General features: G+C 48.5%; 1 protein-coding gene across 2 annotated transcripts in view; it reads left to right on the top strand.

Annotated features, from left to right (window-relative positions):
• LOC142583371 (uncharacterized) overlaps nt 1-8,274 on the top strand; it is a 79,892-nt gene extending 71,618 nt beyond the window's left edge. The window contains exons 7-10 of one of the 2 annotated variants that reach the window (XM_075693804.1): nt 31-109; nt 2,583-2,751; nt 4,822-4,972; nt 7,442-8,274. In XM_075693804.1, the coding sequence (XP_075549919.1) occupies nt 31-109; nt 2,583-2,751; nt 4,822-4,972; nt 7,442-7,620 (578 nt within the window). In that variant the 3' untranslated portion in view covers nt 7,621-8,274. Of the gene's footprint in view, nt 1-30; nt 110-2,582; nt 2,752-4,815; nt 4,973-7,441 lie in introns of both variants that reach the window. The other variant, XM_075693803.1, reaches the window with a different exon arrangement.
• The last annotated feature ends 4,678 nt before the right edge of the window (nt 8,275-12,952 follow it).

Here is a 12,952-nt window from a genome sequence, read left to right as displayed (position 1 = left end):
GTGCATTGTGTTTCTCCTCTACACTCGCAGGTGACGTTGACATCCTCGTGAGCAATTGCGTGGCCCACAACGGAGCCGACCAGAAACTGCAACTTGTCGATGTCCACGGGTGAGCGCTGAAGTGCACGTGTGGGGTGTAAGCTTACAGCGGACTCTGGCGAGGGCGTTGTGAAACATGACCCTAAAGAAATTTGAGGTCATTATGTAGCGTTCTCGTTTCCGTAGGTGGAGGGAAAATGTGCAACCTTCCTTGTGATGTTACACGCAGGTGATTGCAAGAGACTTTTGAAGGCAGACTTGAAAATCGCAACATTTCTTAGATTCACCGCCGGGGCACATAACGTAAAGTTATCCCTAACTGTTTCTAATTTCATTTTTTCAATCAGGTCTCCGCGATTGCTTAAAATGTTTTCGGGCATCGCCCATTTCGTGCTTGTCATGTGACGTCACAAAACCGCGAAAGCTGATCACGCGAATGTGATGCATTACGAATGCATTGATATGCCGAAGAAAATTGAGCTTTCTTCGCAATAGTCTGAGTCAACCCCTTTCCGAAAGGGATAGAAGACGTCTGCCTGCCGATTTATCTGGCACTAGCTACTTGGAGCTCTGCGGGAAACGAATTTCATTGTGCATATTAAATTTTTTTCGTGGTGGTATTAAGTTGGTCCAGCCCTTTTGGCACGCATACGACATCGCTCTGCCAACTCTTGTTCGCTGAGGATCCGTCTTAGCGGCATTTATAACCTTCCCGTGCACGCCGCTGCAATTTTCCACCAGCCGCGTACCGCAAGCTCAGCAAGGGAAAGTGCACCAATCACGGACGCTGGCACAACCCTCCACATCCCGTTATCTACTTTCACTGCGCTGGCTCAGCACCCCATCGAAACCCTCTCCGCTTCTGCGTACTCCTCACTTCTTGCCAGCCAATTAGATAAGAAAAACTTGTCGGGCAATTCTGTCAGCTGTGGAAACAAAAGGGAACCTCCTATAAATGAGCAGAGTATTTGATTGGGGGTTTTAAACAATGCTACAGGTCACAGCCCGATGCTTGTATCGGTGGTTACGTAAATTATGCCGTCAGGGGATAAAGAAAAATTATGAGGTTTTACGTGCCAAAACCACTTTCTGGTTATAAGGCATGCCGTAGTGGAGGACTACGGAAATTTTGACCACCTGGGGGTTCTTTAACGTGCACCTAAATCTAAGTACGCGGGTGTTTTCGCATTTCGCCCCCATCGAAATGCGGCCGCCGTGACCGGGATTCGATCCCGCGACCTCGTGCTCAGCAGCCTGACACCATAGCTACTGAGCAATCACGGCGGGTGTCAGGAGATGGGAATAAAAACATATTGGAATAGCCTTATGCTACAGGACCCCAGTTCTCTATGTCAACTTCAGTCAATGCCGTTATCTGGTTAGCTCGCTTTTCTGTGCGTTGCTACAACAGACTTTATTTGGACAATCCAGCGCTGTTTCGCCTTGGTTCTGCTAGTACTTCATATTGGATCGGGTTCTGCATGTTATTCTAAAACCGAAAAACCTAGAGAAAGGTTTATCGAACTTGTTTTCTAAAATGTGCTTTCCACTGTAAAACTTCGGCACTGCAACATCATTGCAACGCAAAATGCATGCATACTTTATTTGCTCCATTTAAGAGCTATATATATATATATATATATATATATATATATATATATATATATATATATATATATATATATATATCATTTCTTCGCGTGTTTGGAAGATATAGACAGTTTCGCCCTACCGTACGCCTATAGAGTGTTACGCCAGACATGACAAATTGGGTGCCTGAAATTACGCGTTCATATATACAATACAAACGCGTTCAACATACAGAACCACACGCAGTAACAAGCGACTAAAGCGTCTCCTCGAGACCATTGTTTTCGAGAAGGACTAAGAGCGCCGTCTTTGCTCGCAATGCAATACCATCACTGGTCCGTGCTCCAAGCTCGCGGTGCGATTCTAAAGAGCTGTCATGCATTATGATCCCGGCAGCGACGAATGCGCTATCGCATTGCAGCGCGCTCAACCGTGCGTCGAGCCTATCGCTTGCTACGCTCCCTTTCCGTGTGCCGCCGCCACTGCGAAGTCGATGCCTCGAGCCGCGGCCGCTCACTTCGCCACGGTCCGCGGGCACGGTTCTTTCCCACGAAGAGCGGTGGAGAGCGCTGCAATGCGGTAGCGCATGGGCGCAGTCACGTGGTTTCATTTCATATTTCATGGGCTTTCTTTAAACGCCGGAAAAAATCGCCACGCAGCATGTACGTTGGCACAAGAAATTGGAGCGGTCGTTTCTGAACCCCCTCCGCAATGTAACGAAATGCACTTGGCCCTAAGGTGAATTTTTTTAGAAAAAAAATCATATTTGATCTTAGTTAATTGACCAGTCAGGCGCCATATAAAAAGACACCCTAAGGAGCGCCACATGACGGCAAAGCATATGTCGTTAGTTTCATTCAGTTGCGGTTAACCACTTTTTTTCTAATCCTTGGTTCAAGTTACGCAAAACGCCCAGTATGCATGATTCCTTTCGTGGCTGCTCGCCCGCGCAGGTGCACCCTGCAGGAGCGCCTCCTGAGTGCCTTCCGAGGCTCGCATTCCACTCGTGCGGAAGGGGGTCAAGAGGTGGCGCTGTTTGCCTTCCTCAAGGCCTTCCGCTTCACAGGCAGCCGAGCGCTGTACATCGAGTGCGACGTCCACATGTGCCACAGTTCGTGCCCGGTATGCGCACACGCACTTTGTTCATTGGTGTTCTTTTTTTCTATTTGTGTTCATGAACTACCAAATGGCGTCTGATGACGCTTTTCAAAGCGAGAAAATGTGAGAGGGAGGACTATCATCCACCGTACTGTAGCACGAAGCTGCTAAGGAAACCCCACTTAGGTTCTGAAAATTTTGTGAATATCCAGAGAACCAACTTTCCATATTCCGTGTCCACGTGCTTTTTTTCAGTTGTTGAAATATTCGCCCTACGTCTGCTAGCTTCCTAGTTAGCTCGGAGGCTAGAGCCACCGCCAGCAGTGGTCTCGGCTTCGATCCCCAAGATGAATTTTTCTTCAACTGCGAATATTTCTGAGAAGCCCGTATTTAGTTCCTTTGTAGCCTCATGCTACGGTCAGGTGGACGATAATTTTTCTTTCCTCTCATTATCCTTCCTCCACCTTGCGAGTTCACGCATAACTGATTTGCCACATTTACTTCGAGTTGTCGAATAATTTTCCTTCGCTCTGTCGGGTGAATGAAAATTTCACCTTTCTTCACACTTGAGGGCTTCCGCAGAACTGATTTGTCACGGGGAAGAGAAAAAAGTGTCACGTGATGTTGGCGGCACGAAGGTGAGCAAAGTATGCGCGAGGAACTTTGCGTAGTGACTCCTGGATGTTTTTTTGTCATGCTCACAAAATGAGACCACTGCACTATTACACTCTTAAAACGGTTGCACCCTTTGGAGTGTATATTTGTCCCACAAAAATATTCATCTGCCTTGCTTGCGTTTCCTTTCTTGAAAACTCGGCGCTCGCTACTTTCCTGTCGAGAATGCTGCGTCACACTGATAACGCGCATGGCGTTCGTGACTGGGTAGTGCCGGGCTCGCAGCTTTAAAGAAAGGAAACGCGGGCAACACAGATGGCGATTATCGTTGTGGGACAAGATAAGCCCCAAAGGGTGTAAATGTTTCTGAGAGTGTAGGCAAAGTTACACCTTTTGGGCTGTATCTCTGCCACACAACAATAGTCGTCGTCTTCCTTGCTACACTCTTAGAAAAATGTACACCCTTTGGGGTTTATCTTGTCCCACAACGATAATCGTCATCCGTCTTGCCCGCGTTTCCTTTCTCTAACGCGGCGAGCCCGGTACTTCCCAGTCACGAACGGCGTCGCGTGTGACGCAGCATTCTCGACAGGAAAGTAGCGAGCGCCGAGTTTTCAGGAAAGCAAACGCGAGCAAGGCAGATGACGATTATCGTTGTGGGACAAATATACACCCCAAAGGGTGCAACCGTTTTAAGAGTGTAGCGTTTCTTTTCTTGAAAACGCCGCGCTCGCTACTTTCCTGTCGGGAATGCAATGCCATGCTGATAACGCGCGTGCCGTTTGTTACTGGAAAGTACCGGGTTCGCCGCGTTAAAGAGAGGAAATGCGGACGAGACAGATGATGATTATCGTTGTGTGGCAAAAGGGTGTAATTTTGCTTCAGAGTGTGTGTTATGCAGTCACCAATACGGTCAGTGATCGTCTGACCAAGTGTTGTGACCGAAAACGAGCTGGTATTTACATGCGTCAGCACGTAGCTTTTTAAAGTCAGCGCTTATTGGGATAATGCTAGAAGGAGTTAAAGACTTCCGCCACACGGAGTGTACGATCATCTCGTAGAATGGAACGTAAACTGCGCAACACAGCGCTCTAGCCGAAAGCAGAAAACAAAAATCAAAACAGGTTGTGACGTGGTCATGCATTGTCCGTTTCGTCTACAGTGCTTTCTCTGTTTCGTTCATCGTATGTCTCTCGCTCGTCAATCTGTTGCCTCGTGAAGCTGAAGAAAACGTCCTCTTATCTCTTTCGGACAAACACACCCATGTGTTTATCAGAAATCAGTGAATTGTCGTGTCCGGCGTACGCTCACGCGTTGCGAATTATCTCGCGCCCCCATCTCAGTCGCCACCGAGTTTGTCGCGTTTACGCCCGACCACCGAGCGTAATGTGCTCGCGAGTGCGCGGCAAGCGTTGTAATAAGGCGCGTGCTTTCCGACCGTGTTCTGACCCACGCGCATTTGTTTCGCGGCAGACGCAGCAGTGCTCATGGCGCCAGCGCCGGAAGCGATCAGCTGCGCCCACGCTGGAAGGCAACGACTCGGCGACGCCGTTCGAGACGCTCAACTTGTTCCAGGCCCTGGAAGTTCTCCACACTGACGCGGACGCCCAGCAGAGCCTGTCCTACTCCGGTTTGTGTCCACCGCCCTCCCACCCCTCTTGTTGCTCCGCTGCCTGTGGTTCTGAGAGGGTCTAGAGGCAGGGAGAAAAAGGCGGCGAAATAATTGCTTCGTAGCTAGAGCTATTCAGCCCATTGTGTTCCGCTCAACTCCACCCCCCCCCCTTCTTTCGTGCCGAATACCGCACCCATCGTCAATCCTTTCGTGCAGAGTTGGGCGTGGCGCTTTGCATTTGTCGTCACGCCGGCCGCTCTTCCGGTCTACGCCTTCCGTCTCCTTACAGACTCCAAAAAATGCTGACTTGACACGAGAAAGACTGTTGATCCAGTCACCACACACTGAGTCGGCTACGAATGCTGCGGCAAATTTGCCCGTTAGTGACTTGGACAACCTCGCTTCACCAACGCAACTCGAAGGATGTTATGTTCGAACACGATTTTGACAGAACTTGTTCCACCAGAGAGAATATAAAAAGTTATCCAACGATATTCTCCCGAAGCCTTCGAGATACACGCTTGATTCTTCCTTTCTCTGCGATAAATAATATCGCATTTTGATAGCGTATCACACACTCCCTGCCCCAAAATTATCGACACTGTGGAGTCCGATTTGGGTTTGCGATCAAAACGCTCGAAGCTGATAAAGCAGTGATTATGCGCGAATAAGCACCATGTTACAGGGGAGTAAAAATAGCCTGTACAACTCCTATATTCTTGCGGGGGCAATTTCATGCGGTGTCAGTCACGTATGTCGCACAAGGTAGACGAGAAGGGAGCGTAATGCCGATTCATAACTCAACCACACAGACGCGCGAGGTTACGAGCATCGTCAGAGGAGGCGTGTCCTTGCCTCATCCACGTCTGCGACGCGATATTGTGGTTACTTTCGTGCACATTAATAATCCAAGACCGGGGTCTTCTCACACCAAATGCTCCCACAGTAAATAAAGATTTGTCAGGCAACTAACTTTATTTTATTTGCATGTTCAGCGTCATTAGGTACGTGCGGCAGCGTATGAGGTTAAGAATTCCAGTTTTCTGCAAGCTGTGTAGCGTCGGCAAATGTGGACACCAAAGAACTTCATGCACGAGCACTCAATTCTACTCGGAAGACGTCCAGCCACTTCAGTAATTTGAAATTTCTGGGATGAAAAAAAATTGCTCCCAGAAAGATATACTCGTCACTTGACTAAAGGCTCAACAATTACTCATGACAAAAGCAGAATCGCTAGCCGGGCAAATTGGTACTTTTGTACAAGAAAGAAGGGGTGGGAGAATATTCAAAGCCGTGCATAAAATCGAAAATTGCACGCTAACTATTCGAGTCCTGAAATGGTATTAGGTATATTCGAATGTCGGAACTAACCAAATATTTTGCAGCAACTGACTGTCAAAGTTGGGTTACTGTTCCGCGTCTGCTAAACAAGTTGTTGCAAATTATCACAAGTGTACCAAGCACCTTTTTTTTCGAGGCAGTGAAGAAGCGAAATGGGTGATGCTAAAATTGTTTCCGGTTTCACTGCGCAATCCTACATGAAAAGTTGTGATTTGTTGCTCTTATAGGTAGTTTCGTGTTTCGTGCAGTCTATTCAAGTAGCAGTTTTATCTTTTACGTTACAACCAGTGATGTTCATCTTAAAACGAACTGTCTTAAATGTGTCTAAGGCACAAATGTCCTTCACCACTTCCTTATTTGCTTTTTCCACAGCCTGTGGTCTTTTTCAAAGGTGATTTATTCATTGTTTGTGGCAAGCTAGACACAATCTATTCTTGGAAAGCTCGTTTTCGATCAGGCTCTAAGGGTATTCGGAGACTGTTCACGCAGTTTTTTTTACTGAGAATTAGTATTCTTGTGTTGAAAACTGGTCCTAATTGTTTCTGGTAATTGATATTTTTTCCCTCATAAGTAGAAGCATGTTTCCTAATTAAAGCGAAATAGATCTACCTGCTATAAATGCGTATGCGTTTGCCTATTCACTATTCGACTCGATACTCGATACTTAATATTCGTATTCAATTCATATTCGAAAAATGTTATATTCGTCCACCTCTACAAGAAAGTGAACATAGCAAGAGCTGAGGTACACTGGAATAAGAGAAGGAAAGCACTTGTCTTGTTTGTTTAATTGTGCCGTGTTTGCGATGCAAGCGTTCTTGTAAAAGTAACTCGTGACTCCGCAATGACGTTGCGAACAAATGCTTAGACGTGCTTGTTGCAACTCTCTTCTTATACCTACTTTTCTCCGAGTAATGTAGGTATAATATAGGTGTAGGTACATCGGTATATAAGCCTAATATAAGCTTATACAGAAATGTCAGTGATATGCTTTAAAAGTGATTATTTTCAATAGTACCTCATTCGCGGCATTACTTTTGTGTGAATGGGACATAATTTTGCTTAAGATGAGTGACAGAGAACCGTTCATCCGTAATTCAAAAGAACTGTGTTGTTTCTTTCCCGTTCCCGTTCTTGCCACTACAGATTCCAACGGTAGCTTGGTCTGCCTCAAGGCGACGGGCTTTGCTGCAGGAGTGGCTCTCATATTCCTGATGATGTCTTTATGTTTCGGACTGTCGGCCTGCACGGTCATTAAACTCAAGGGAAAGAAGCCGACAAAATCCGATCCACTCGAAGATGACAACCAGCCTCCCGACTACTGAGCTCTCCAAACCAAGCTTGTGGCAAAACAAACTGACCAAAACGGTGACAGCCACCGGACACAGTTGACGCTTTTATCAGCAATATAAATGTGATGAAAATCACTCGCATGACGGAATCAGATCGGCCATGTCATATGCTCGCAGTTTTGATCTAATAAGGCGTCATGAGCTCAATGCTGAATACGGAAAGCGGGGCAGTGGAGCTGTGCGTTGGTAAGCCAATAAGTTGCGAAACTCTGTGCGGGTAGGGTTATACAAGATTCAAAGGGCGTACACTAATGGTGCATTCGGCTGATCGAAATGGAGCACTCTGAAGACACGCGGCTTGTCCTTTCAAAACGCTCGAATACGCTCTCGCATTCGACTTGGTAACGCGAGCCGAGCAAGATCGGGCGGAGCTCCGGTCGCGTGGTTTCTGCAACTTCCGTTGTTGGCGTCGCGTCGACCACGGTCGTGCCAAGGAGCTTGCGCGTCTTGTTCGTTTACAAAAGAAGCAGCGATCATCGGTTTACTGTTACGTCCTTCGATTGCTCAGGCTTCGATCAACAGCGGGCTCCACATCGTTGCAATCCGAGTCAAAGCACGCTAGAGACCACTCGAATGTACCACAAGATCTTGCACCAATTTTAGTCTATTAAAGTTTTTTTTATAAGACTTACTCGGTATTTACTTGCCAGGAAAGCGGTTTCCAGTGGCGGAGTAGAGCGCAAGGTTTTCTTATGTTTAATTTCATGCCGAAACCATTGTGACAGTGTACGTCATGGACGTCAAAGTGTTTCCGCACCTTTTAGCCACTTTTCTAATGAAAATGTTCTGAAAACTGCCTAGATAGAGTATTTAATTATGTTAAAACGCTATGTTGTCGTTTGTCATAGATACATTATGTGTCAGTACCGAGAAGGCGCTGCGAAAATATAATGAAGTCATGACGATCTAGAGATAACATTCTAGTGTAGCTTAACTCCACAACCATCTTTAATATCCCTTTCAGTGAACGTAAAAACTACGACAGTGCTTCTCGCAAATGAAATGTGTGCCGAAAGGATCGCTGACATTCAGGTTAAATCTATCTGTGAAGCAAAATATAGTCAAAGCTGTAGTGACAATGGGCAGCAGTGGAGCAGACGGACGCCACTTACTCTGCGCTTCACATATCGTGTCATTTTTCCTCGACACTTTTAATGCGAAAGCATTCTATGGCCCTATACGCGAAAATCCGGCATTGTAGTCGGCCGCGCGACCGAAAGATGGCACAAAAAATGGACGGCGACAAGGAGTAAAATCAAATCAAAAAGTACTAGAACTGACGTCAAATTTCTCGGGGAGGTTCCGCTGAACAAAATAAATTACTGCCTCGGAAAGCAATATTAGGTAAATATTTGTCTTGGTGGGAATCAAACCCGGGCTTCCGGAGTGTGAGATGAGCACGCTTCCCCAACGCCACGGTGGCTGTATGGTTCTGATTGGCTAAGTGTGTCTAGTGTGTGCACCATTGCGTACGTCACGTCGCAGTCGTCTGGCTAGTGCGTGCGCCGTTGGGCACGTGACGGCGCAGCCAATGGGTAGGACGTAGCCCCACGTCATGAGTGTACAAAATAAAAAAGCAATAATGTCCAATTGAATGCCGCTGAGCGCTCCTTTGAGTTGAGAACTCCTCGCGGGCAAGCTAGTGCGTTGGGACGCTTGGCTCGTTTTCATTCGGCCTCACCGAGACGCAGTTGCAATGCAGGCGAAAGCTTGCCCCCACAAGGAACTGGCAGAAAAAAAAAGATTTCACCAAAGCGACTATAATGCTTCCGCATTCCCACACGTAAGTGGTCTTAAGTGTGTCTGCCGATTTTTATTACGATAGCAAATATATGAACACTCCAGGCCCATTTCTGCCATCGGCGTCGCCGTGAGGTTCCGTATGTGTGAAAGCTTGTGAGGGTGAGCCGGTGAACGTGGTTCAATCTCGCGTGCGCGAGCAAGGCACGCCGCCCGGAGGCGTTTTTAGAATTGCTAGTATGTACAGCGGGGCGTGGCACTTTTGACGGAGCTCGACGTTTCTGCGCAGGCGCGAGTAAGAGCGGGCGCGAGAGAGAAAATCTGGGGGCTTTTGCTCCTTGAATATATGACTCAGCCTAGGCACTACGGAGGAGGTTTCTTAGAGCGCATTGTATTCGTTGGTCCCCTAGAGAAGCCGGCATTGCGGAGTGCGGTCGAGTTGGTTTATACGCTCCGCCACTGGCTGCCCGCGCGGTGAGGCAGTGGGCGCGGACGCCGCTTGGTAATCGCAGTGTCTGAAGGGACAATGTTCTGACTGGTGTTGTATAAGTCGTGGTTCGCTTTTTTCGTGGCGACGATAGATCGGATTTTTTGCAAGCACTGCTCCAGGAGGGCACATGTAACCGGCAAACGGAGGCCTCAGGAGAGCACCTGAGGTTATATTAAAGCAGGCGGCGCAGGATCTCCGGGGCACCCAAGCCGTAGCGGGGGGATCAAAGTTGGAAGCAGGGCGGCCCGTGGGTTGGGGCCGCAGAGGCTGAAGTGTGCCAGGGGATGTTCGCATAAAAAATTGGCTGTCCGCTGTCGCGGACAGACAATCTTATACTCCGCTGGCCAGTGCGCCTTCTAGCTTTGATGTCGCCATTGCCGCTTTGGTGTCCTGGAGGCGCCGCCAATAATGCGAAATAATGACACGTTGTTTTCATTAGTAAAAACATGATCGAATAAATATGATTGCGTCGAGCCGCCAACCTACGATGCTAAGCTCAGCACTACCACGCCCCGCGACTTCTGCCGGCACGCCTAGGGACAAGTGCATACACCGCGCGCCAAGAAACTCCTCCGTAGTCCCTAGGCAGAGTCGTATTTTCAAGAAGCAAAACTCCCCATATTTCCTTATGCAAATTTCCTCTCTCGCACCCGCTCTTACTCGCGCATGCGCGCAAACGTCCGTCGTCTCCGCAAGTGCCACTCCCCGCTATACCTACAAGCAGTAGGAAATACGCCGCCTGGATGCGTGCCCTCTCCTGTAGCACGCGACGCAGGGGAGTGAGGCGAGGGAGGAGGGGCATTCTTCGGCGCTGCTACCATGCCTCGATGTCCTCCTCACACGCCGCTACGTACAGAGTGGAAACAAACACTGCATCTACTACGGCGTTGGCCACTATTTGGATCGCACCGATGGCGCGAGTTGTTGTGGTCGCACCGCTGGTGCGATCGGTTGGGAACTCGGCGCTGACGCCCGTGGTTGCACCTGGGTCGCAAGCCCCAAGGGTAGCGTTGGCCTGGCGGCCTGGGGTACAACTGGAAGCATCCGAAGGTCCCGGCAAAGCATGAGTCGACTGGTAACAACAAAACAACTTGTTTATTTTAACATCGCAAAGAGTTGGCGGTCAGGTTGACCGAAGTAGAGAGACGGGAGAGCACTTTACTCAACAGAAGAAATCGGAGCCCTCCTTTTGGCGTCCGGGGGCAGCTGTTTTTATACTCTCGCAGTTGAGGGCAAGAAGGAACCCCTCAATAGACGAGCACGTGATTGTACAATGGGCTAAGGTGACGCACACTGTCGTAGCGCCGCCGGTCGGGCACAAAGACTGGGAGGAGAAGGTAACTTCGGCTCTCGTAGCGCCTCTGGTCGGGCACAATGACTGGGAGGAGAAGGTGACCCCCTGCTGTCGCATCGCCGCCGGTCGGGCACAATGGCACATACACTCACACACGCACATGAAGACACGTGGCATCGGAACATGCCTGGAAACGCCTGGAAACGCCTGGAAACGCCTGGCGGGGAGCGTAGCGGCGACGCCGAACGGGCCAAAATGTCTGCCGCTTTGTTGCAATCGCGCCGGCTAAACCGCGCGTCGTAGGCGAAACGTAACACCACGCGAATCGCGGACGCCGTAGTAGACGCATTTGGCAGACGCCGCAGGGACGTGTTGCCGGCGCTCGTGTGTCTTGAAAGTAGTCTGCGACGCGGCTAAAGTGCGCGCCCGGGCGGGCCTCATCTTCAAAGCGATCTACGATGTTTGCAGAGTTCGCTTAGAGCCGTTAGCAGCGTATGCGATCTGCTTTCCACGTTTCGTTCACGCTGAAGCGAGAGATGCATGTAGGTCAATTCGCTTGCTGCTGCCGCGATTCCTCACTCCAGAATTTTCAGAGCGAGTTTCCGCGCTCATCGAGCGAGATGTGTTCATGTTTACCTATGCGCCCGTGACACCGTGCTGGTTAAATTAGTTAATACACGTTGACGGGCTAGTTGGTTTGAATCCATGATAGAATGTGTAAGCGCGACAGAACAAGGATGAAAAAAGAAGCAGGTACAAAGACAGCGCTGTCTCTTTATGTTTGTTTCTTTCTACGTCCTCGTCGAGTCACGCTTACACATTCTATTGTTGTTAATGTAGTTAGTAAGCGAATGTATACAAGTTTACACGGCTTATAAAACTACTATCCTTACTTCATACAGATATTAACAAATTCGCTATCGCAATCGGTGCTACGCCTTTCCGCCGGAACTGTGAATTTTTTTAATTCTACACTAAAGGAGAAAGTGAGATTAACTCGCCCTGCTAAACGCAGCTACACCGGGTGTTTTCACAAGCGCCTTTTCTGCGCGCTCTTGACCTTTGCCGAGGACGCGGCAAAGCCGCCTGTAAACCTGCCCCGCCCTTGCCGCTTCGGCTGCTGCGGCCGCGCTTTTCTTTCTTTCTCACCCATCGTTTAATTCTCCTTTTTCGCCTGTGCAGCGCGGTTGAGGTGTCCTCTGCGGAGAGAAAATTACTGCGCTGCACTTAATCCCATATTTCTATCTCCTTCTTTAGAATCTTTTTACCGGTTGTTTTATTTTAACGTTAACAAAATTGTTGAAAATCGTCTGCTGCGTATACCACAACTCTGCCTCTTGAGCCACATTACCCGAATAGGCAGGCATTACCTACAGAGGAAATCATAATGCATAGTTGGCTTCCCTAAATTGAAAGTCGTTGATCAACCTCTTAAGTAATTACTTTAGCCCACATAATTTACACAGCAGAGCAGAAGCACATGGACGACGAAAGAAAACTACGGGACATATCGCTAACAACTGAGTGTTTAGTGCACGAGAACATATATATATATGTATATATATAGTTTTAGAAACGAAGGTGCACACTTACGAAAACAGCATCTTTAATGTTTTTAACGTTTCGGCCGTGACACGGCCTCCCCGGCCACGGCGGCCGCATTTCGATGGGGGCGAAATGCGAAAACACCCGTGTGCTTAGATTTAGGTGCACGTTAAAGAACCCCAGGTGGTCAAAATTTCCGGAGTCCTCCACTACGGCGTGCCTCATAATCAGAAAGT

Source organism: Dermacentor variabilis, chromosome 5, assembly GCF_050947875.1.
Source record: "Dermacentor variabilis isolate Ectoservices chromosome 5, ASM5094787v1, whole genome shotgun sequence".
NCBI classification, from domain to species: Eukaryota; Metazoa; Arthropoda; class Arachnida; order Ixodida; family Ixodidae; genus Dermacentor; species Dermacentor variabilis.
This window is presented reverse-complemented; position numbering and strand designations above follow the sequence as displayed.